The sequence below is a fragment of the Corvus kubaryi genome, unplaced genomic scaffold (assembly GCF_017639235.1).
Source record: "Corvus kubaryi isolate FWS band 111438036 unplaced genomic scaffold, C.kubaryi_AGA036_p1.0 37397, whole genome shotgun sequence".
NCBI classification, from domain to species: Eukaryota; Metazoa; Chordata; class Aves; order Passeriformes; family Corvidae; genus Corvus; species Corvus kubaryi.
This window is the reverse complement of record NW_024581136.1, coordinates 5,542,924-5,565,878: the sequence shown is the minus strand read 5'-3', so window position 1 is coordinate 5,565,878 and position 22,955 is coordinate 5,542,924. Positions and strand designations below refer to the sequence as shown.

Here is a 22,955-nt window from a genome sequence, read left to right as displayed (position 1 = left end):
TGTTAGCAAAGAATTCCTTTTATTATTCAACCTGAACATGTACTTAAACAAGGAACATACTCATGAAACAGGACACACTTCTTGATTATGGCCCATCTCAAACTACTAAAGGAAACTACTAAAGGACTAAAGGAAAACTAGTGCAATTGTTTAATTGCATCTAACAACAGAACAATAAAAATGACTTTTTATTCCTTTGTTTTTGTTTTTTTTTTTTTCCAAACCCATTTCATTTGTTCTCTTCGTTCCACAACAAAACCTCCAGTGGCTAGTCCTGGAGACTGCTGTCACACTGCATGAAGCAGACTCCCCATGGGCAGGTCCATGTTTACACAGAAGCATGCAAAGGAGGATACTGCAGCATTTGCAATGCAAATCTATTAAATACATTATATAACTGAACAAGGTGTCCCTTTAATACTGCAATTCTAGAGCCTTTATCTGTGGTAGAAGTTTCCAGTGTATTCATTATAAAACAGCATACAATTCCGAAACAGAAACAAGGAATTTTGCAAATTGTTTGTGTTTTCAACTAGTAAATCTTTCCGAGAGCTGTGTCTAGCGCCGAAACCAAAGCCAGCTATTGAGTAGCCAGAAAGCTACAGTAATGGAATACATGATCATTTCCCTCTTAGCACGCTCTTTGTTCTCTTCTTCCAGGAGCTGGAGACGGCGATTAAGTTTGATTATCTAAAAACAAATACAGGCTTTTAATATTTCATTGAAAGTTGCCACACCTTCTAGAAGCTTCCAAATAACCACGTAAAATTAGTATCTCAAACGGATGTTAAACAGTTGATAATTTGACTCTCTGTCTTCAGTCAGTAGTGACTAAATCTTACAGTCCCTAATATTTAGGAACAGAAACGGAGTCAGATTCTCCAGATTTCCAGAACAATACATGATATGTGAGGGCAGTCCAGCAGGGGCACAGAGAGGAGCCCTTGCCCTGCCTGTTGTGGATACCTTTGTAGTCATAGAGAAAACCTCTTTCTCCATTTTACCACTACAGCTTTGTCCTAATACTGTCAACTACCGTGCTTTACATACCTGTCTTCGTAAGGAGGCAGCATCTACAACTGTCATGTCATCTGGTGTTCCCTCGAGCGTCGTATCGAAGTTGGAGAGACCATATCTATCAGAGAAAGGAGAAGGTTCAGCTGTCTCAGCCATGCAGATCATGCCATATTTTATCAACATTCTAGCAGGTGAATATTTTGGTGGTGATGGAAAGAAGAACTAAATTTTTTTTTGCAGCTGTTACAGAGCTGCATTTCAATAGGATCCTAACTGTGTAAAGCACATATGAAGTGGGTAAGTGCTTGACTAAATTCGGGTTGGTTGCTCTCCACACTTAAATATTTTTGAAGATTCTCTACACAGACAAACTTCCTGCTGACACACAGTTCCTCAAAAGACTGTTTCCAGTTATTTAACTGATTCATGAAACCTGAACATTGCCTGACCTACAGTGCCAAAGTTGCAAGAGACCTGGCAAGAGTAGAAATAACCAGAGACTTGCGAAGTGTCTTCTTTAAGTACCTACTTAAATGTCCCAAGGGGACACTTACTGAGATTAAGAACCTCAGTCACATTAATTTCTGTATTTTAGGCAGAGAATCTGGCAAACAGAACCCAGTGTAGAGTTACTCACTGCTTGCTGAACTGTGTGCATTAGAAAGTTTGTTCCTAGGGCACTCTGAGTTTTCTTAATGCAGCAATTCAGAAAGAGCATTATTCCAACTCCAGGACAAGTTAAATAAATACAGTACATTTATTATCAGTTAAAAAGTGGCAGAAAGTCTACATAGGTATGTATTTTGATCATCCAAGTGCTATCTCTTAACCAGATTAATTTCCAACAACTAACAGGTAAAAACAGTTCCTGATCCCCCACCTACCCCTGAGCTTCTCACTTTCTATCTTAAAACCTTTGTTTCCAATATTAGCTCCCGTTGACTTCCTTTCTCATTAGGACCCGTGAACAACTGCTGCAAACAGCTTAGGAAATGGAACAAAATGATGCCAAGGCTACCAAATTGACAATGAATACACCTAAAAGAATGTTTAGCATTTAATGACAGTTAATGGTCAACTTGAACTAACGAGAATATGAGCAGAATTCCTGGAGCTTGCAGAATGCACTTAAGTGCAGAAACTAATTTTGCACTGCAGATTCTTCCATCACGTTCAAGAAACTGCTCTTAAATGCCCTCAGCTCAAGCAGCCTCTCTTCCCCCAACAGACAAATTGTCACGTTTCCATGTATCACTGCTCATCAATACTTTGTTTCTCAATAATAACTGCTATTGCTACATGAGAGTTGCACTAGTCTGGACTTCAATAACAGTGAAATCCTTCAGATCTGCAAAAATATAAATCAAGTTTTCCTTACTCTACAGGTCCTCTGAAAGCCAAAGAAATTTCTGATAAGGGTCTTTTTGTAGTTATTTTTTTATTAGTAGTAGATGCACCTACGGCTCTACAGCACAGTTGTCCCTCACCCTCCCCTGTGAGAGGCAGGAAGGGTCAGCATTTCAGTGAGATGCACATGCCTCCCTCCCAGCTCACATCACAGTGTATCACTGCTGCTCTACAATTTCCAAGCCATTCCAAGGGTTAAATCAAGAGGGTTACCAGCAAGAAACCCCTTGAGATATCTCTTGGGCCATTTAAAAAACTGAATTCCTGAGTTAGAGAAGAATCACCTGCTTGAATCCAATTTCTACTTAAGCACAAATCTAAACCTCCATTTTAATGAAAGCACTGAAGTCTAAATGGCAAATGGGAAAAATGGATGTGAAGGGACTATTTTTTTTCCATTATCCTGATGATGGGATTATGTGTCCATCTTTTACCCAGTTCCACTGACACGATGTCAATCTGCCAAGACAATGAATGGCAGGGAAAAGGCATCCAGCTACACCCAACAAACAATCACAGGCATGTTACTGAGAGTACCTCCAAATTAGGTGAGGTAAGGCCAAATTTTCTAGCAAGCTCCCTATTAATAGCAAATACTGGAACTATACAGCTCATATAATGTAAGTGCCTCCTGTCATGCATTAACCTGAGTCAGAGATCTGCAGCACAGTGTATCTCAGACAACTGAGATCTGGGCAGGTGACTTGGATGGGGAAGGAATAAAGGCCTGAAATATCTCAAGAGTTGAGACGCAGCATAAAAATGAGCACTGTGTTTTAAAATAACATCACTGGAAAGAGGGGAACAGAAATCTGAATTTTAGAATTAGTGGATCATGACTTAACAAAAAAATGCTCTTTACCTGGTGTTGTCATGATGAGGGTTAGAGGAAGTGGTAGCAGCTGACCCACCACGTAACATTGGCCTACAGCAGGATTTTGTAGATTGAAAGCACAAGACAGAACCAGGAAATGACAAACAGAGATAAGAGGTAAAACACACAGAACAAAGGAACATCAAAATACTTCCAGATATACTCTATAATGTTTCAATATACCTTCTATAATTTATTTTCTGGTAAATTGCACTTTCATATTTCTCTCATTCAAATTTAATCAACACTGAATGTTTTTGCAGCTAAGATATGTAAGCAAATTTTTCATGAAGCAGCTTCATTTACAGAAGACAAACTACTGGAATAGAAATTTAGGTGACTATTATCAGCCTTATAAGCTAATCATGGGAAACTTCAGGTTAAAAAATAAAAATTTTACCCCCCAAATCTAAAACCTTACCCAACAATAACAGGAAATCAATAAATGTACTACACGTACTTATAAAAACACTTTTAATCATCCTCTCCTCCCTGTAGGGAAAGGGGAGATTTGTCTTTCCTGTATTCATCTATGCTAGATGTAATTCAGAAAACTTGGGCTGGTATCCTAAGGGCCACAAATAGTCTGAAGAGAAGTAGATCTCTCCAGGGAGAAGTGACTACAGGCTTCAGGCAGATGTCTGAACATCCTTACAAATGCTGCTCTTTTTCTTTCTGGGCAGAGAGGAAGAAAAGGTAGAGCTTTTTAAACTGCTGCAACTTTCTAATATACATGAAGTTTGCAAAGAGAAGTTACTGTACTACAGTTCACAGCAGATGAGAGGACCAGCAGTACCCTCTGACAAGCTGGCACCTCGAGTTTCCACTGCCTCTGGTAACGAGGCATTAATGTTCCACATCACAGATGTGCAACAAACTCTGCAGGAGCCTGAAATCTTTTTTCAATCTCTTTCATTTTCCCAATGCCAACTGGAGATACTTGTACCATGCATTTAACCTATGTATACTGCAGGCTATAAAAATGCAGACAAAGAGAATCTGGGTATGAAGATCTTTCCAGCAGGTCTGTGTGGGAGGCAGAGCTTTGGTACCAAGGTGGCCGGGAGAATGCTGTGGCCTGGCCTGAAAGCCAGCCAGAACCATGCAAAAATATCACAACCACCAGCCTCACTTCAAAAGATCAGGATCTAGGAGCCTTGGCAAACTCTGCTACCTGAGGCACTATTTATTGGGACTAGGTCCTACTCTAGTTAGCACCATAAGTACAATGCTCTCCTCTCTAGCACTTAAGCCAGCATGACGTGCTTGACAAAACAGCAAGCCCCATTTCCACTACATAAAGAATGTTCTTACCTAAACATACAAGATGTATCAAAAAAAGTTATCAAAAAAAAAAGGTATTCCTAATCAGAGAAAGAATTCAGCTGGTCAAAGTCTTGTCTGACAGATGCTACAACTAAATACTTTGAGACAGAGTAAGAAATCAAGCACACAAGCTATGGAAAAGGTCACAGAATTTCTCTGAGAACTTAAGTCACCTATAACTAACTGGCAGATATGTGAATGCCAGGGCCAGTATCCAGCAGGCATTTCCCACACCATCTGACACAGGACAACATTTGGATTCTGTGTAATGAGAATAATAGTCTCAAGTGCTCTCTAAATTCAGCCTCTGTGCCATCTTTTGGGAAACAAAGTTTCACAGCTGTTGTAGAATTAATCAATACTAATTTACAACTACCCTTCCCAAGGAAAGTCACAGGCTGGGAGACAGCTGAGGGCTACAGCAAGGCACAAACCCAGAGCACTCTGGGATCTGTGCGAGTCTGGAATTTAAATTAAAGACTAGTCTTTAATCCCACTTCCCAACACAGCCAGGCTGTTAAGAAGCTGCATGTTGTTTCTTCCTTTTCTTTACAGTTCACATTTTATTTCATTACAGGTGGGCCCAAAAGTAATACCACAATATTCCCCCACCTCTTCTACACTTCTACCTGCTTGTTTTTTTATATCAACAGAAAATTGATTACATAGATCACAGTGGCCTCGTAACTGAGATCCTTACCCCAAAATTAGCAGCAAGTTTTTTGGTAAATACAGAATGCACAATATAGGCAAGCTATTAAATGCATGGCCTTCTTTAAAAAAATAAGTGTACATTAAAAAAATAGGTGTACATTAGAACTTTGAAGTTTCTGGCTACTTCTGTCAATTCCACCCTAAACATTAGTGTCTGATCAGAAGAAGCCATAACTCCAAGGTCATGTGTACTCCCTGCAAATACAGCAACAACCTCAAACTTGAAGGGAATGCACAGGAATACAATTTAATACCAGTGGGCAAACAGGAAGTAAGGCAAGGAGCAACTGAATCTGGTCTGTCTTCTTCCGGTTCTACAGTGATGATGCAACCCTAAACACATGGTCTGGGAGGGAAACAACAAGGGGTGGACAATCCAAGAACCTGGTCCAGCTTCCATCATTTCTGTGCCTGTGGCAGGGGACTGGGGCCAGCACACACTCTTTGCTTAGCAGAGGCAGCAGCTGTGTTCACCTCTGGCTGTCCTTTAAAATACCTCTGCAAGTCTCAGCAAGGCTGCAAGAATGGGCAGTAGGATAAAGGGATGTGTTCTGGACATGAACTGGGTGAGCTTCTGAAGTACAGACAGGGCAGTGGCTGGCTCACACTGCTACCCCTGCTTGTCTCAGTGCCGCCAGCAGTTACCCCATAAAGTACAGCAATAGCTGCTGCCTTTCCCAGCCTCCTTCACATCTGCACACCCATCTCATTTCCGTCTGAACTATTATTACCCCAGGCCAGAGTCAAGTGTAGCCCTCTCTGATGGTCCTAACTCACTTCCCATTTTATTTCTACAATGAAAAATACCATTAACTTTCTCAAGATAAAAAATGATCTTATAAAACCTCAGGTTATGATTATGTGGGTGAAGTTTGGCATTTTAAAAGGACAGTGGCTTTTTAGAAAGGGCTATCCTAAAGAAAGGAAATAATAAATTGCCATGCTCTTTCCTCCTAAATAAAATGTACTGAGACCCAAGAGACAAAGAACAGTTTAGACAAAATATAGATTTCAACACAGCTCTATACAGATATGAAATTGTCTGTTTTTCCTGCATTTACACATCACTAAAATCTCCTTAAATGCATGGAGCTTTTTTGGGGCTTGTCTGTTTGGCTGATTTGTTTTCAGATTTTTTCTGCTGTCTAGAGCATAAAAGATCAGTCTTTAAAGGACACTAGGGGTAGGCCCTACAGTCATTCCACAGAAACTGAAACAGAAAAATGGTTAGAATTAGAAACCAAAACTGACCTATTGTCCTTGTCCAAGCTGAAGGAAATGCAAGAGTAAACAGTGATCATTAAATTTGTGCTCATTTAAATAACCCTTTATGTGAGCAGTGCTGGCTGAGCTAGGCATAACTCATTATCTGCAGCAGTACCATCAGCACCTACCGTTAGCAGTTTTAGTAGATTGGAAAATGTTTGGAAAAAAGACAAGCTATAAAACAAGTTAAAAATATTTTCAGTGAGTAACATACAGTCAGATCTTGTTAATTTTAGAAGACCTCTTCAAGTATTAAGCATAAAATGTTAAAATAGGTAAGGCTTTGAGATAGAAAGCACATTACACAGAGCAAAAGAACAGAGTGCAGCTTTGGAGCAATTTAAGATGAACAATATTTTGCAACCATGCAAGTGGATCATCCAAATTTCACATTCCCACGCCAGCTGTAATGGTGGGTGTCTAAACACCCAGCCACAAAGAATACACTTTCACCTTATTGAAAAGTTCATTATTTTGGCACCTATTTATCCATAGGTGGCTAGAAACAGGTTTCCCATTCCTTCTAGGAAGGTTAGCAAGAACACCTGAAAAATTAACTCAAACCAGCATGAGTAATGCAGCGTTTGAAGTATTCAGAATCCTAGAAATGTTCTGATAATTGAAGTAAGTTGAAAGTGTATGTATGTATATGGATCTGTTTTCCAGAATCCAAGAAAACGCAGGCAAGAACATGCATAAGGGAAGCCAGGAATAAAACCTGTTAGCTTCACTGCAGGCTGGAAAAAGGGCTACAGCTCCAAACTATATTTTAAGAAGGACTCTTGGCACAGGATCCATAAGTACTACTGCTCATAGTACAGTTTCTTCTTATCTGGGAGCTTTAATTTGGCAAAACAAATTTATCATTCCATACAATTTTAATATTGATAAGGAAAAAAACCAGTATTGATGCCCAACTGCTGATAGGCATCAAAATTAACAGCTACAGCCTGGCATTTCATAGGATTAAATAATTCATTAGTTAAGCACCCAACTCACAGTATTTCAAGGGACTCTATGCAGCTGATTTTGTTTGTTTTTCTGCATCCCAGCTTAAGAATACAATGACCAGCAAGACTGGAGTTCTTTACAATTCAGGAATGTTAATATGGGCATTTATGTATTGTCAGGTCAGCAAACACAGTGAGCTACAGGAGGTGCCAGTTTGGAAAGTGACTGCAAACACACAGACATTCACAGTAAGATTGGCTTGATAGTCACATTTCGTTACCCAAACAACTAGAAAGCAAATAATTTAAACTTCACACTACAAATAATAAGTGTGCTGCTGGGATATTAGCAGAGGCAGATGGCAAATTTCAGAGAACTTGCTAGCACAGGCCACACTGAAGGGCTGCAGGAAAAAGAACAGTTCCTCCCAGTGTTCTTACCAATTATTTCCCCTAATTCAACCTCCTGGCAGAGGTCTGAGCTAGCCCTACACTAGAGACTGTGTGCAATTGTTACCTGAACTTCTGTGCTGGCATACAGCTAAACTGAAAATTGCTTTTGGTAAATGAACATTGCCATTGTTAATCCTTATGAATGTTTCTATAGTGTTAAACATGCCGTTCCTGGAACGCTTCCAAATCCCAAATCCAAACAGTGCAAGGATACACCAAGCGGGCAAAACTCCACTGAAGAGAATGGAAATAACTATACAGGGATTGCCATGAGGCTTGTTCTGGCTCATTACTCTCCAAGTGTCAGCTTATCCATAAAATCAGAGACAGCAATAATCAGAGCAGCAACTAACTCCTCAGTGTCCCCTGCCTTTCTTGCTCTCAGCAACCAGCATGGCCACCAGAGAGAACCATTCCCAATATAAACCATAACAGTTTCAAGTCTTGACACATTATTGAAAGTAGTCTACAATGCCTTGTAATATTCTACCCTGTTTCTGCACATGTGTTTTAATGATTTATGACATCATCAACCCAATCTTATTGATTTGCACCACTGCTCACCAAAAGAAAAACAGAAGACAAGGCCTTTAAATTTGCAGGTTTGGGGTCAAGTATTAATTGCAGAAAACACTGATAATCTCAAAACAGCAAAACCCCTTGCAGCCACAGGCTAACCTTCCTATTTAGATTTTTATTTGGAAGGAAACCAAAACAATCCTATATTTGAAACAGAAGCATTTTGAAATGTGAATTTTGGACATTTAAATTGCTTATGAATAGTGAAAGCAAAGGAAAGCAAAAGCAAATAAATTCATCTCATCATTTTGTAAACAGAAACCAAACTCCACTAAAAAGGAGAAAAGAAAAACAAAGCAGCAGAAGCTGGCAGAATCAGTGACAACCAATCACCTGCGGTTTTCATCCAGCACATCCAAGACCTGCTGGTAAGCCCTACGAGTGGAAGACTGGATAAACGACAAAATGCCACGAGCAGAGTAAAGATTAATTCCATCTTCAGGTAACATATTGGGAGGACAGACACGAGCCTGTTGCAGTGATGGGGTCACACTGGTCATACAAGCACAGTAAACGAAGAGAGAAATACTAAAGTCAGATTTTAAATTAAAAAAAAGCTTTTCAGATAGACCCCATTCCAAAATGCTTATTGCTTGCTTTTGGTTTACCCTTCTCCCACCACTGTAAGGTAACACTCCCAAATTCTAGCAGTGTGGGGATTATGAGCTACATTTACATACGTTCATCAGAGGCAAACACAAGTAGTAATAAGGACACAGTTTTGATCTGTTATACAAGTTAATTCTTACAGAGTGCATGTACAGCTAAATCTGTACCTGTTGAAGTCAGTGTTCAAGTCCCCACTGACATCAAGGAGAGGAGTGTTTATACAAGCACTGGCATTTTAAGAAAATCCTACACATCATGTCTTTTCAAAAAACAAGCCTTTTTCAATAAGGACATCTCACACAGAACACTTTCAATAAAATTTTTTGGAAGCTGTGATCAAGATAGTATTTTGATTTGCACATGAACAAGTTTAAAGGCAAACTGCAACAAATTCCAAAAATAATAAAAAATTCACATCCCAGTGACAACAAATTACATGATCTAACTTGTTGACTATGATGCAAAAAATATTATTTAAAATATGCAGGACTGGAATTCAAACATGGCCATTTGGATTATACAAAACTTTTCTATCAGAAAGAAATTAGTTTTGATAAACTGCCTATGATTTGCTTATGTTTCTTTACATTCAAAGTGACTTTATTCACATTTCCTGCACACATCAAGACTTAATCTTGATTTAATCTGGAAACTTTAATTAAAGATGAGATGCTTTTTTAATAGGAATTAATTTGTGTTAACTTAATTGTAAATATTAACACACATGCAAACCAAGTGAGAGCCACTGTACCCGTTAAATCTTGGGTTAGATTTCATTCCTAGACTAGCACCTATATTTCAACATATTTCCTTGCCACTTGTGCTTTGCTACACAGCTTTGGATTTAGAATGTCAATCTTTTTGACCTTGGCATTTTAAAAAAACACTAATGCTGAGTACTTGGAAGCTGGTTTGGTATTTGGCTAATCTCTAGCTGGGTCAGAATTCTGTGGATACTCTTACTTTGAATAGAGCTGCTCTGCAAGTGGCTGGCAGCAAGATCACAGAGCTGAGTAAGAAAGGAAGTTCCATTGAACAGACTGAATCAAAGAATGTTACATGAATGTCACCTCACCCACAGCAGAGTTCAGCCATCCTGGGCCTCAAGGGACATTCAAAGACTGCAGCAGCTGGTGCTTGGCTGATACTGGTCACTGTTTATTACCTAAAGGGTAGGTATCTTTTCATGCTCCCATAGGCTACATTTCAATAAATGTCTGGTTGCTTCCTTACAGCTTTTATTGTTCTCCAACACTTGTAGAACCCACCTTTCTTCTATATTTATGATGACTTCTACTGTGTAATCACTGGTAGTTGTCACACCCACGTATTTTACTCTGGAATTACACTAGAAATGCCAATATTCAGTAGAAAAATAGCAAGCAGCAGGGGCAAGTTCAAAATATTGCCACTAAAATGAATTTATCAGAATTTTTAATCCTTGTGGATTTGCTGGATTGAGGCAAATGAGGGAAGAGTTAAGGCTTGAACTCACAGTTATGTTTTACATTAAAAGTAATTTCTCCCGTTCACCACTTCAGAGATTTACAGAATAGGGCGAAAGACAACTTAAAAAAAAAAACCAGGTAGCAAATAATATTTAGACATATTGCAAAACAGAAGACATTGTGGAATTCCTGCTGTCCAGAATGGTATTACTGTAAATACTATAGCAATGATATTTGCATACAAAGACTTCTGTATATACTAAAAAAAATTCTAAAAAATTAAAAAGCAAATGCAAAAAAAACCCAGTTTAACTAAGACTGTACGGTTCCAGAATTAAGTTACATGTGCTGGTTAAATTCAAAGTGTATATAGTACGGAAAAATCACAAAATGAGAATAATTCTATGAAGGGCACAAAGGCCATGACTGAGGGGTGGAGAGAAAAGCAAAATTTTTCTTCTATTTCCCTTTTTCAGGATTTGAAATTACTGTCCTGTAAACATATGGTAGTCCTCTGGACTATGTCAGAGACCATGAAGAAGAAATATAAAGCAATTACCTAACACACAAATCAGCCCAGATAACATAAGAAAAAAAAATCTCTGCCATAACGACAACTCTCTAATATGTAGTATGAGCACTTATCATTAGACATGGTGGCTATCCTCATTTCCTCCTCCATTTCTAGTTAAATGGTCTTCTTGTACGTATAAATTTGTTTCTCATTTCTGAAAAGAATTCTTAAATACAGCTCCAGCCACTTACTTTATTATTCCCTGATTACAGACACCAGTCAATTCCAGGGCTTGGAACCAAACCAAACAACATGAAATTACAGACATTACTATAAAGAGCACAGTAGCCTTTTGCCGTATGCAGAGGTTTTAGTTTAGCAGTAATCTCCCCTAAACCTTCTCAAAGCATTTATGATGTACACAGGCTTTATTTCAGATATTTCTCTGACTTGCAGTTCCGGCAGTATCCAATGAGAAGTAAACAGATTCAACTTATTAAGGTTACTTTAAATTCAAGCACATAGACAGACATGCACACCATCACCTTCTCCTCCATGACTTGCATGAAGAACAGAATTTCTCAAACTGTGAAACTGAACTCTCTAGAAAGATGTGTTATTCTAAGGAAAAGGCTGGAGCAGAATGAAAGTTAAGTGCTGCTCACTTTTCCATGCACTTTTGGTAGTTTGGTGACCTCCAATACAGAAGGGGAATCCTTGCCTTCAGCATTGGCTGGCAATGACCAATGAAAAGCTTTGTTTCTCCAGCTATTCAAACCCAGCCAAAGAACAATGAGTCAAACAAACTAAAGTTATTTTGAAATTTAACTGTCCCTTTCATTAGCTGTCAGGTGTCTTTCCCTATGCTCTTTACAGAGGGAAACAATTTGGCCAAGTTTGAGAAACCCTGAAGCAAAATTAGAAACCACACATTCAGTGTAGCTGTTTCAAATTTTATATTCTAAACTACAGCTACTTAGTCAGAATATTAGTACTGCAGAGAGCTACAGAATTAAACACACTCTTGATTTTCATCATTTCAGGTAACATTCAGGCTTACGTGCAATCCTTAGTCCAAAGAGGTGACTGGAACCGTGGCATTTTATTTCTTGGGACAGTATCTGATCTGTGCCACCTTGAATAATAATTGTAATCTCTTAAGTAAGCATCCTTAGAAATAGAGGGATTGTAATTTAGAGAGCTGTCATTATTGCTGCACAGACAGTTATTGTACCAGCAGGTACTTGTTAGTCCCAGGATTTCTAAGAGCATTAGAGAATTACTGACTTTAGTGAAGCCCAGCTGCCAAAAAATCCTCAGAACTGTCTCTGCATGCAACTGGATGAGAAGAGAAAGACAATGGAACAGAAACAACTACTTGTGCCATGTCAAGAACACTGTGATAGGGAGCCCAGCCAACTCTCACTTGCACCTGACAATCTATTCCAGAATGTTTAATTTTGTCACTTTGTAAGTCAAGCACTGGAATTTCACACAGTACATCTGCATATTTTGTCCAAGGAGGACAACAATGTGCTAGATTAAAACTTGAGAATGGTAGCCATATTTTGACAACAAAGGTTTTAAAAGGCAGTGCTCCAAGTGCCTCTTCACTGGAGTCCTCATCACAGCATCTGAGCAGCCCATCACATGGACTTCCTTTTCTATTTGAAGATGTGAACCAGATTTCACACAAGCAAAGAAAGAAGAGCTGATTTTTGTCAAGGTAGAGCACCACAGCATTTGTTAGTGCAGAAGTAAACCATTTTTTCAGCCAACAACACCACATATAAGAACTTCAGGAGCAGCTAGTTTCTTGTATTTTTGTATCACTGGAAAAATTAGTATTTCCAGATGGTAAAGGAATTTCAAGGTGATATAAATGAGGCAACAGGTGCACAGTTACATTTTCTGTTGTGCAAAGAATAGATTTACATGAAATTTGTCTTTTCTCTTGCAGTTTACACTCTATGTCCTGTGGGCTTAAATTGTGAGGAAACAAGAGCCAAGAGGTTATTTTTTCACCAAGTACAGAATGCCTGGCTTTTCTGCATTTTTGGGAGCCACACAGGTTCCACCGCGGAACGTGGGTGTTTTTACAGTCTGAATCCACAGAACATTCTCCTGAGAATTAGCCAGGTACAAAGTCACATCCTCCACTTGGAAACTGACAAAACCCAGATGAGGGAGGAATGTCAGACTCAGCATCACAGAGTGCCATAGCATGTTCGAAGTGATTTCTTTTTTTTTGATCATATTGTACCAGAAGAAGCAATTATGACAAAGAAAGAAGCCATTTCTAGGAACCACTGTGATTTCAAAGCAGGTGATCTAACACTAGACTCAGCATAACTTCTGTCATAAGAAAACAAGCGCTTGGGAGGACAAGAGAAAAATGAAGTTCTACTAAAATACATTATCTGCAGGTCAGCAAGTGCAGAATACTGCAATGAAGAAGGATATCTTCCACACGGGCAGCAGAGAATACAGATCAGAAGGCTCAATATAATCTAGCTATTATTTTTCATACAAGCAAGAGAAGAGATCCTGGATCAATCAAAAAGATACAATGGAAAGTGCTTGGCATTGGAATTTTGATTCATTTGACAGACCTTATCAAGCACTAGCGTGGGCATCAAGAGACGAAAACTAATCTCCAGGTGTGTCATAATTTCCTGGCTTTTGTAAATGATAAACTGAGTCATGCCAGCTGCCAGTTATATGTTCCTTGATCACAGACTTTTTAAATTTACAGGGTTCCAGGTGCTTATTGTATTGCTAAGCCTCTGAAGGATTGAAAGTAGATTTAAAAACTGTGACAGCAAATAACATGCAGACCACGTAAACCCAGTAATTCTATATATAACTATAGAGTGACAGCAATGCACATGGGTGAATTTTACAGATTTAGGATTTTCAGATTCAAGAAGTCCAGACAAGTGTGAGAAATCTGACAGCAACTATAGGCAGAACTGATCTTACTATTTTCTCAGATGGCTGGCATGGCCCATGACTTTTGGAAGACTAAACTAACACGGGAAGCAAGTGTAAAGCAATTTCAAGAAATTGCAAGAATTTCTTTACCATCTGTTTTTCCTTTTAAGTGCAATACATCAAAGACTGGCAAAGCAGAGCTGGCAGCATCAAAGGGAGGAAAGTTTCCCAGGAAGCTCCCATCACATGAAGACCATCTACTCCAGCATGTACCATGTCCAAGCTACCAGATGGGCAAGAGAAAGCCATTCTGAAGCGACATTCCAGTGTGTCCAGTCCAACGGGACATAACGGGTAAGTGACACCTGGACACCGAGGAGGCTGAAAGAACACCCAGAGACTGAGTTGATCAGGAGCTTAAAGATGGGAATCTAAGTTTTGCCAGCTCAGTAAATATGTGTGACTCTGCAGACCTGAGCACCTAGACATGTGCAATCTATAAACTTGTATGAACTGAAAGTCTGATTAAATAAGAAGGGCAAGATATGAAACAATATTTCCATAAATATCTGGAAGAGAAGGAAAACTGTATCATGTGTGGAACATGCATCAGGATACATTTCACCTGTTTTAGCCAAACTAACAGGTGGTCAGATTTGTAGCACACAAAGTATCTCCTAGTGCCCCTGCTGTAAATAGAAGAAAACAGGCATTTCTAGGACATAATTCACTTGTTCTACTTTAGACTAAAAATAGGTAGACCCTAACTAGGTTATGCACTTATTTCCCTCTAGTTACTGAAAATTAAGTTTTATGGTGATTTAGCGACAGTGTTATTCAGTCTACATCGGGACAGATGAATCCCATCTTCTAAATTTTAAATCTGAAGCTTTTTCTTAGGCAAGTATTCCTTATGGCAGCCATATTAAAATTCATATATAAAAGATTTCCAAGTGTTACATTGCAAAACCAGTTATTTCCAGGTGGAAAGATGCTGCCACTCAGAATAAACCATGATTAATCCAAGACTATCATATCTAATAAAAATTTACAGACGTATGTCTTCAGAAAGTGCCTTAAGAACTGCTACCTTGGATGGTAACAATAGATGAAGTTTCCAATTCTAAATGTTCCTTGCCATTTTGGTCAGAGAAGATTAGTATATATATACTCACAGATTCCAATATATGAAGCACAGTGACACCAAAGAAAAATTACTTATTCTAATATTTATGAGGAAATAAAAATATTTCTTCTTCTATGAATGAAAATCATTGTAATATCAACAGTGAGAGAACTGGGAACATTTTGAAGCACAAAAACCTCAATTTCCTGAAAATTCAGGGGAAAAAAATATTATACCAACTCAGAAACTGAAAAATATCCTGAAATAACAATTCATGGTAACTGGTGAAACCAACTGCGAGCCCACAAACACCTCCACCCATTCACTGCAAGAAGCCACCTCATTAAACAAAACCCATCGAAATGAAGAAAAATGCTGGCATTATAATAGTTAAAATTATGTACTTGCCACAACATACAAAACATTAGTTGGGAAAAGCAAGGAGAAGGTAAGAAAAAAAGGCAGTGTGTCCCAAAGCTGCAGCAGTGCCCGTGCAGGTGGGGCTGCACTCACATGGAATCATTGCGGGCCAGCTGCCCATTCTGCCGTGTGGCGTTTTCGCTCATGGAACGCTCTCTCTTCAGCCTTCCCACCGAGCGCACCTGCAGCAAAGGAGGAAAAGAGACATAAAAGCCAGAGAGTTCCAGCACATAACACTGTGCACTGGAGCTTTGTCAGTCAGATCTGCCCTCAGATACAAAGGCACATTTCCATGGGTTTCACAGTGGTTAGGAAGAAAACAACTGATGACAGGATCTGATGCTGGTACATGTAAAATCAGGCTCCAAACTTACTGCAACCCTGTTGTTACCTATCCATTTGATCTGATGTCAAAACTATGAACCAACAGAATTTTGAATATTCTCTGGAGATACTCAAAACCCTCTGGACACAACTGTGAGTAACATGGTCTAGGATGATCCTGCTTGAGGGAAGCTGGACAAGATGACCTCCAGTGGTCCCTTCCAGCCTTAACCATTCTGGAATTACCTCCTATCACCAGAGAGAAACATATTTCTATTGTATTTTATAAGTCTATAAAATACGCAGCTTCATAAATAATTAACCATGTTTTGTCAATTGCCATTATTCACTTGGATGCCAATGTTATACCATTCTTTGAAGCTGGTTTTCAGGGTTTTGTTAAAACTCATTAATTCTGTGTGGTGTTATATCATCTAGCTATGAAGTCCAGAGTTCAACTATATACATTACAATGTCTAACTATATACAATTGCAAGAATCTTACCTTTTTTCTGATACTCTGTAAATAAACCTTGCAGCCTTCTCTTCAGCGCAAGGATTTTTTTGTTAGAAGTATTTTGGGTAGTTCTAATTATGATTTTATTTTTGTAAGTAGGGAGTAAGCTTGCTGAGCATGGCAATCCCAGGCCATCTGCCACTTCAAAGTCTAATCAGAACAACTATAGTGCTAATAACAATATTTTTCTATTTTCCCAACATATGTCAGCACCAAGTTGATCTACACGACAGTAGAGAAATCATTGGTCATTTCACTTTCTTTAGTAGAATGCTTCTCATCTAAGGAAAAAGCAAAATAAATACTGGCCTCTTCAGTTTGAGGTGTCTGCTGTGGAGGTTTTTCTAGGTCCAAAAAATCTAGCGGTTGATCACTAAGAGAAATAACACGGGGAGGAGTTTTCAATGCCAGTGGTTTGAATGGAGTAGACTGAAGAATGTCAAGGTCTGCTGGTCTGGAAAATGGAATGTCTTCACTATTACCTGCAAGAACATCAATTGTCAATAGAAAGCAAACTGCTCTGAGGCCTGAGGGCCAGTGCTACAGTTCAAAAGAACATCACAGCAGTTACCTCCCCTGCCTATGCCAAATGATCAAGTATAATCTTGTTTAATAGGTCTTGTATGTTAAAAACTACTATTAAAGTGCTCATAAAGACCACATTATTTGACACTTATTTGAGCAGTTTCTCTGAGAACAATGATCCTGAGTAACCCTGAACCACATCAACTGTTACTGCAAGTGAGGGCACTCAAGACACAGTCCTATCAGTGGTGTATTTGATTGGGAACATCAAAGCATAAAATATATGCATGTCACACATTTTGCAAACTGTAAGACCTTCAGCAGTTCTGGATCTGTCACTGTAAAGCCCATGACCACAAATACTAAAGTAATGTTGATAGAGTCTACTCATAACAGACAGATTCTTAACAAAATTAGCATTCTGATTAAAATCAAACACATTACAGATGACAAATATAGAGCACATCCCCAAAACTTGTTCTAGTTACTTCAGCTTACAGTTAATTGCTAAAAATTAGGTGTAAATCAATAAACATTAATTTTTTTCATCCAAAAATAGCATAGTAAGATGAAACATCAGCAATTAAACCTCTGTTCATAATTAATTCATCAGCTGTCTCCATTATAAGCTACTCCAAAACTATTCACGAAAACATTTTCAGAGCTTAAGAAACTTCCCAAGTTAAAGAGCTTTAACTGTTTGAACACCAGAAAGCATTTTACAGGTTGTTCTTTTAAAAATGACATATCAATATATATTTTTTCCATCCAGAAATCTGGGGAACTAATTTAAGGTTTCACCTGCACTGCAATGCAGACATACCTGCCACTACAATCCGCTCTGGAACCTGCATAGTTACACTGGCATTTGGAAATCCTTCCTGGCTGCCCTTCTCCAGGTCAGCATTCTGAGGAGCCACTTTGAGCTTCTCTGGGACTCTCATGCGCTGGCTGATGCCCTCGGTGTATTCCATCTCGTACTGCAGCCGGTTCATCTCTGCCATCTCGGCAGCCGGGGAGGGGAATGCGGCCCCACTCATTCTGCCAAAGGGAAACCAAAACTCTCACAGCAGTACAGGAACCCAGCAGGAAGTATGGAAAGGAAACACTTTCTTCTGACTACCAGGGAAGTAGGAGATCCTAACTGAAGAGTCTTATTTACAGGAAGAAATTATGCAATAAAATTCATAGGAAGTGTAGTAACAAAGTGCTCAGAGGTACAGGCAATGAAAGAAGAACAAAGTGATGCTGTAGGCAACGCTCAAATTGAGGGTCCTCAAATTGAGCCATAACAAATAAAAAAAAGGCAAAACAAACCAACCTAGAAATTCTGCAGATAAGGTACTATTCCTCCACCAGCTGGCAGAAATAGAAACATAAACAAACACATCAAAGAATTGGTAGGGTTGATAGGAAATCTATTCAGGATTGGTGAGAGATCTAAATTATTGATTTGCATTTACACAAATCCAGTATACTGGTAGTTGAGAAAACGGCTGAAGTCTCAAAAAACTGCATCTTGAGGCAGGGGAATGACAGAAAAGACTCAGTCTGGGCAGCAGCCCCCTGCTCGCTGTCAGTCACCCAGATCTTACCCCACCCTACAAGGACAAAGTTCCTTATCAACAGCCTGTCAAATCAGCTTAAAACTGAGAATATTAATAACCCTTCCCAAATGCAGCAATTCTTTAAAATTCTCACATTTTTCTGTAAATTAAAATCTTACTTTTGCGGAACTGATACAAGATGGGGAGGAGAGAGAACAAGACTTTATTTAAACTTAAAAGAGTTTGCCAATACTTTATATATACATTTTCCTAGAAAAGGAGTGGGATCTCATATGAAGCAGTGGAGGAGTTTCCTAGAAACTGGGCTGTGAGAAACTGACTAATGCAATTGCTGGGAGCTGTGTCAAAGACCAAGGTAACTGGGGGTTTGAAGTTAGATTTAAGGCCAAGAGAAAAAGAAATCCTAGAGCTGCACTGGGGGGGTGGCTGGAAGGGAACCTCAGCTGGGAGAAGTTGATCACATGCAGTGGCCCTTGCTGATGACTTAGATCTAGATAATGGTTACGGGCTCAGTTAAAGAGACCCAGAAGCTGCATCTAGAGTAGGGCTGGAAAGGGGCTCCCAGAGGAAACAGTGAGCTGCAAGAACTGGTTGTGGGAAACTTTTCATCCAGGCAATGGCTGGGGCCTTGTCAACAGCTCACACTGAGGTGATGGTTATTTTTAGGGTGAGGATAAGAAGACAAAGATTCCAGACATATATGTACATACACAATATGCAAATACAGCTTTCCTGGCAAACCTGCCTATGTGAAGCATGAAATCTTTTAGTGGTGTTGCTTAAGTAGGTCCTTAAATGAAATAACCCATCCTGGCAAAAAGGCAGGGTTTGCCACTAAAATTGCAGCTACATTCCTTTACTATTTTTGGCAGCAAGGCCACGTCTGCTGCTGTGTGTGCACTTTGCTGAGCTGAACGTGCAGAACTCTGAGAGCAAAAGGCCTCAGTGCAGAGCAGCCACAAGGCAGGTGAGACAGCCCACAAGCCCTCCCTCCCACCATCTCACACAAGCAATACTTCCACATTTATCAATAAAACCTTGAATAATAACCTTCAGACAATGGAGAGAAGCACAGAGAAGGATCTGGATCGTGTAACACACAAATACACACAGAGTATATCCAAGATGTGATGCACCTGGCGGTCCATCCTGGGAGCCTCAGGGTTATTTGCAAGACTTACTATCACCACAGATCAAATAAAGTATCTCATTAATCTCAAAGTGTCACTGTAGCACAGTAGGAGAAGGGGTGATCAGGGAGCAGGCAAAAAGGCCACTGTGCAACCTTAAAAAAAGGTCTATATAAACTTAAAAAAAATTAGTTTTAAAGGAGATACTTGAAGTGCTGCAGATTTACTCCACCTGTATTAATTCTCACTGTTTGTATCAAGTGAAAGAAAGTGAAACAAACCATTTCACTAGAATAAACACTTTATAGCAGTGCAAGAGGTGCTTAAGCATGTCACTTCAAAATTTTTAACCTTTTCACATGGAGTTTTTTCATCCATGCCCTTTGCTTTTACAAACTAGATTTGTCCCTCTTTCAAGATGTGTGCTAGATCAGCCAGTGACATGAACAAAATATGCAGCCTTCTGAGATTGCCACATTCTAAAAGGTGCTTTTCATTTTAAACATTGTCTGTGATCAGTAAAGCATTTCCAGATCTAATAAAAATCATAATGTCAAGAGAGAGACCAAATTTTAAGAACTTACAGTACCCAGAGTACTGACTGGCAACAGCTTTAAGCACATTTATTGCTCACACGACTTCACAAAAGGTGTTTCCCTGCTTGCTCACTTTCTCATTTTGAAATACCTGGACGGTTTTAGGGAGCAAGCATCCCTGCCCTGCAGCAGTGTTTGCACCACAGCTTCCCTACAGCTTGGCGTGGCTTTTGGACACAAGTCTGCACAACAACTGCTTTCCAGCTGCAAGGTAAAACCTACACAAAATCAGACAGCAGCAGAAGAGTCACTTTATAAAGTATTTATAAACTAAATGACACTGTGTGTGTTTAGCAGTATTTGCCAAGGACCTACAGATACAACACCTTGATATCTTCCTACTCTTGTCTACTTCGTGTCACTGAGAACTGGATTTGCTGTCAAAGTGATTTCAATTTTTACTCCTTTTCACAAGAGAACAGCAAAACAAGAACCAGTGAGATCTCAGCAACAAACATTTTAATGAAGCTTCTGAACAAAACAAAGTTATGTTTTCTACAATGTCCTTGTTACACAAAGCATTTTACAGAAAGTATTAATAATAAATCAGGGAGATTGAGGATTTTAAAATTGGTATTTACAGGACTAAGTATCTCATAAAGAGGCATGATAATTGAGAATGATAAGACAATAAAAATCCAAACACAAATACAGGATAAATAGACAGAGAACAGCGGAAGTGCAAATGAGCATCAGCAGCATTAACTGAAAGAGATAAAGGAAGGAAGAAATCCAGAGGAGAAGGCAAGAGAGAAAAAGAGGTTATAGAAAGTGAGTTGTACATTCAGAAAGACACAGGAGTATCTCCTTCTCCCTCTCCTAAACAAGAACATCAATGGAAGAGTTGAGGACAAAGCAATGCATACAAATGTGAGGGATAATCAGACACTGGCCATATCAGACATTGGCCATATCTGTGCTGCAACGGGGAATGCTCTGCACAGTGTGAGCAGATGAGCTCTGGTAACAGTACAGCTCTGCCAACACTGAGATCAGAAGAGGTTTTACAACCCACACCAAACTGTAGTTTCTCCACCTTCATTACTGTTTGTTCCTGATGTGGCTACTTCAAGGTCCTCTGTTCATGTGCACGTAAGGTACAAAGTGTTCCCTTGGCAAGAGTGCAGATATCCTTGGACAAATAAAAAGGGGAAGAGGAAGACCCAGAGCAAAGTTAAGGATACGAATTAAGGACCCAAAGGACTCTATTCTGAAGCCCTACAACTGTCAGAATATAGATCAGAGAGGCTGTAAACTAACAAAGCACAAACAGAACAATCTGAAGGAAAGGAGCACCAGGTGTAGGCTAAACGTCGAAAGCTGTTCTGCAGTTACAGGTGCTGAACTTAACACAATACACTGGTCCCTTTCTCTAGCACTGGGATGACATCAACAAAATGTACCTATTACAGACGAGCAAGGCTATACAATCACAAAACACTAAAGGCTGCATTCTTTCAAGTTTGCTTTACTCCAGCAGAAGGTTTTAACACAAAACAGGCTTTTTTAAGTAAGAAAATAATTCCTGGAGAACGTTAGCAGAAAAACGTCACTCTGACAACCATTTTTCTGAAACACCCAAATATTCACTGTGCTGTGGCGGCATTTAAGAGCATTCGGCAATAGAGGGGGGTGTAGGCGCTTCCTTCCCTTTATAGAGGGGTCATCACGGCGGGTCAGCCGGTAATGTCCGAGGGAATGGGGGACCCCGCGGGCTCGGCGCTTCGTCCCCTGAGTGTCCCCGGGCGGGTCGAGCCCCCGGGACAGGCGCTTGTCCCGCTGCTGAAACGCTCCCGCCACACCCGGCAGCGCCCCCGGCCGCGGGGCGAAGCCCGAGGGGCCCCAGATCGGGGCGAGGGGCAGTGCTGGCAGCGGGGAGACGGAGCGGGACAGGCCCTGAGGGGGCCGGGGCTGAGCGGACACACGGCTGCGGGCAGCGGGGGGCACACGGGCTGAAGGGGCTCCGGCTGCGAGAGCGGGGAAGGGCCGGCTGCGGCCCCGCGGACAGGCCGAGCCCCCCAGGCGGAACTGGGGCCGCTGCCGCGAGGCCCCGGCGGTCCGTACTCACCCCGAAAGGCAGGAAAAGACCGGGGAGCGCTGCCAGCCCGGCCCGGCCGGGAGCGCGTCAGGCACCGCGGCACCGCGCCCGCACCGCGCTCCGCTGCTCAGCCGCCAAACGCGACCTGCGCGCCGCCATCGGGCTTCCGTAAGGGCCGCGCTCACGTGACTGGAGGCGGGCGGAAGCGGCTCTCGCCGGTGCCTCACGTGCGAGGGAGCCGGGGGCAGCCATGTTTAGTGAGGGCAGGTCTGCGCCGCGCAGGCGCGCTGGGCTCCCCGGCAAGGTGACCTGCGGCGGGCGCTGAGCGGAGCGGGGTGGCTGTGCTTTGTCCGGGGTCGTGCTGCGGCCGGTGAGCCGCGCTCCGTGCGGATACACGGAGGGGTAGCGTGTGCTGCGTGCGTGGAGAGCGTGTCTGGGTGTGTGCTGAGCCCTCGGCACGGGCAGGAGCCGGCGCACTGCAGGGCACGTCTGCCGAGTCACAGCCCGTTGTGCCCTGAGCCGCTGCTCCGGGGCAGCCGCGCTGAAACAACCCTGCTGCTCGCTCAGCCTCGCGTCTGGCCGGCTCTCGGCTCCCGAGGCCCTGCCTGGGCCACACCAAT

At 40.9% G+C, this 22,955-nt stretch overlaps 1 protein-coding gene across 15 annotated transcripts; it reads right to left on the bottom strand.

Annotated features, from left to right (window-relative positions):
* Positions 1 to 22,508, bottom strand: MFF (mitochondrial fission factor). 15 transcript variants are annotated; one of them, XM_042041758.1, is made up of 10 exons: positions 22,366 to 22,508; positions 17,827 to 18,044; positions 16,788 to 16,975; positions 15,731 to 15,819; positions 12,218 to 12,292; positions 8,920 to 9,078; positions 6,590 to 6,607; positions 3,287 to 3,349; positions 1,051 to 1,135; positions 1 to 690 (listed from the first exon to the last, which is right to left on the bottom strand). In XM_042041758.1, the coding sequence occupies exons 2-10, from the start codon at positions 18,041 to 18,043 to the stop codon at positions 559 to 561; spliced, it is 1,026 nt and encodes a 341-aa protein (XP_041897692.1). In that variant the 5' UTR covers position 18,044; positions 22,366 to 22,508; the 3' UTR covers positions 1 to 558. The 15 variants fall into 15 exon arrangements, with proteins under 15 accessions (XP_041897692.1, XP_041897679.1, XP_041897693.1 ...); XM_042041745.1 differs by having other exon boundaries at positions 16,788 to 16,960; positions 22,366 to 22,469; XM_042041759.1 differs by lacking the exon at positions 6,590 to 6,607 and having other exon boundaries at positions 16,788 to 16,960; positions 22,366 to 22,504.
* Between the last annotated feature and the right edge of the window lie 447 nt (positions 22,509 to 22,955).

Excerpts from the sequence above, each read along its gene's own strand:
- MFF (XM_042041758.1), bottom strand. The coding sequence starts at position 18,043 with ATGAGTGGGGCCGCATTCCCCTCCCCGGCTGCCGAGATGGCAGAGATG. Across the intron at positions 16,976-17,826 it reads AGAGCGGATTGTAGTGGCAG|TTGATGTTCTTGCAGGTAAT; the intron begins GTATGTCTGCAT and ends TTCTATTGACAA. Across the intron at positions 15,820-16,787 it reads AGACACCTCAAACTGAAGAG|GTGCGCTCGGTGGGAAGGCT; the intron begins GCCAGTATTTAT and ends CCTTTGCTGCAG.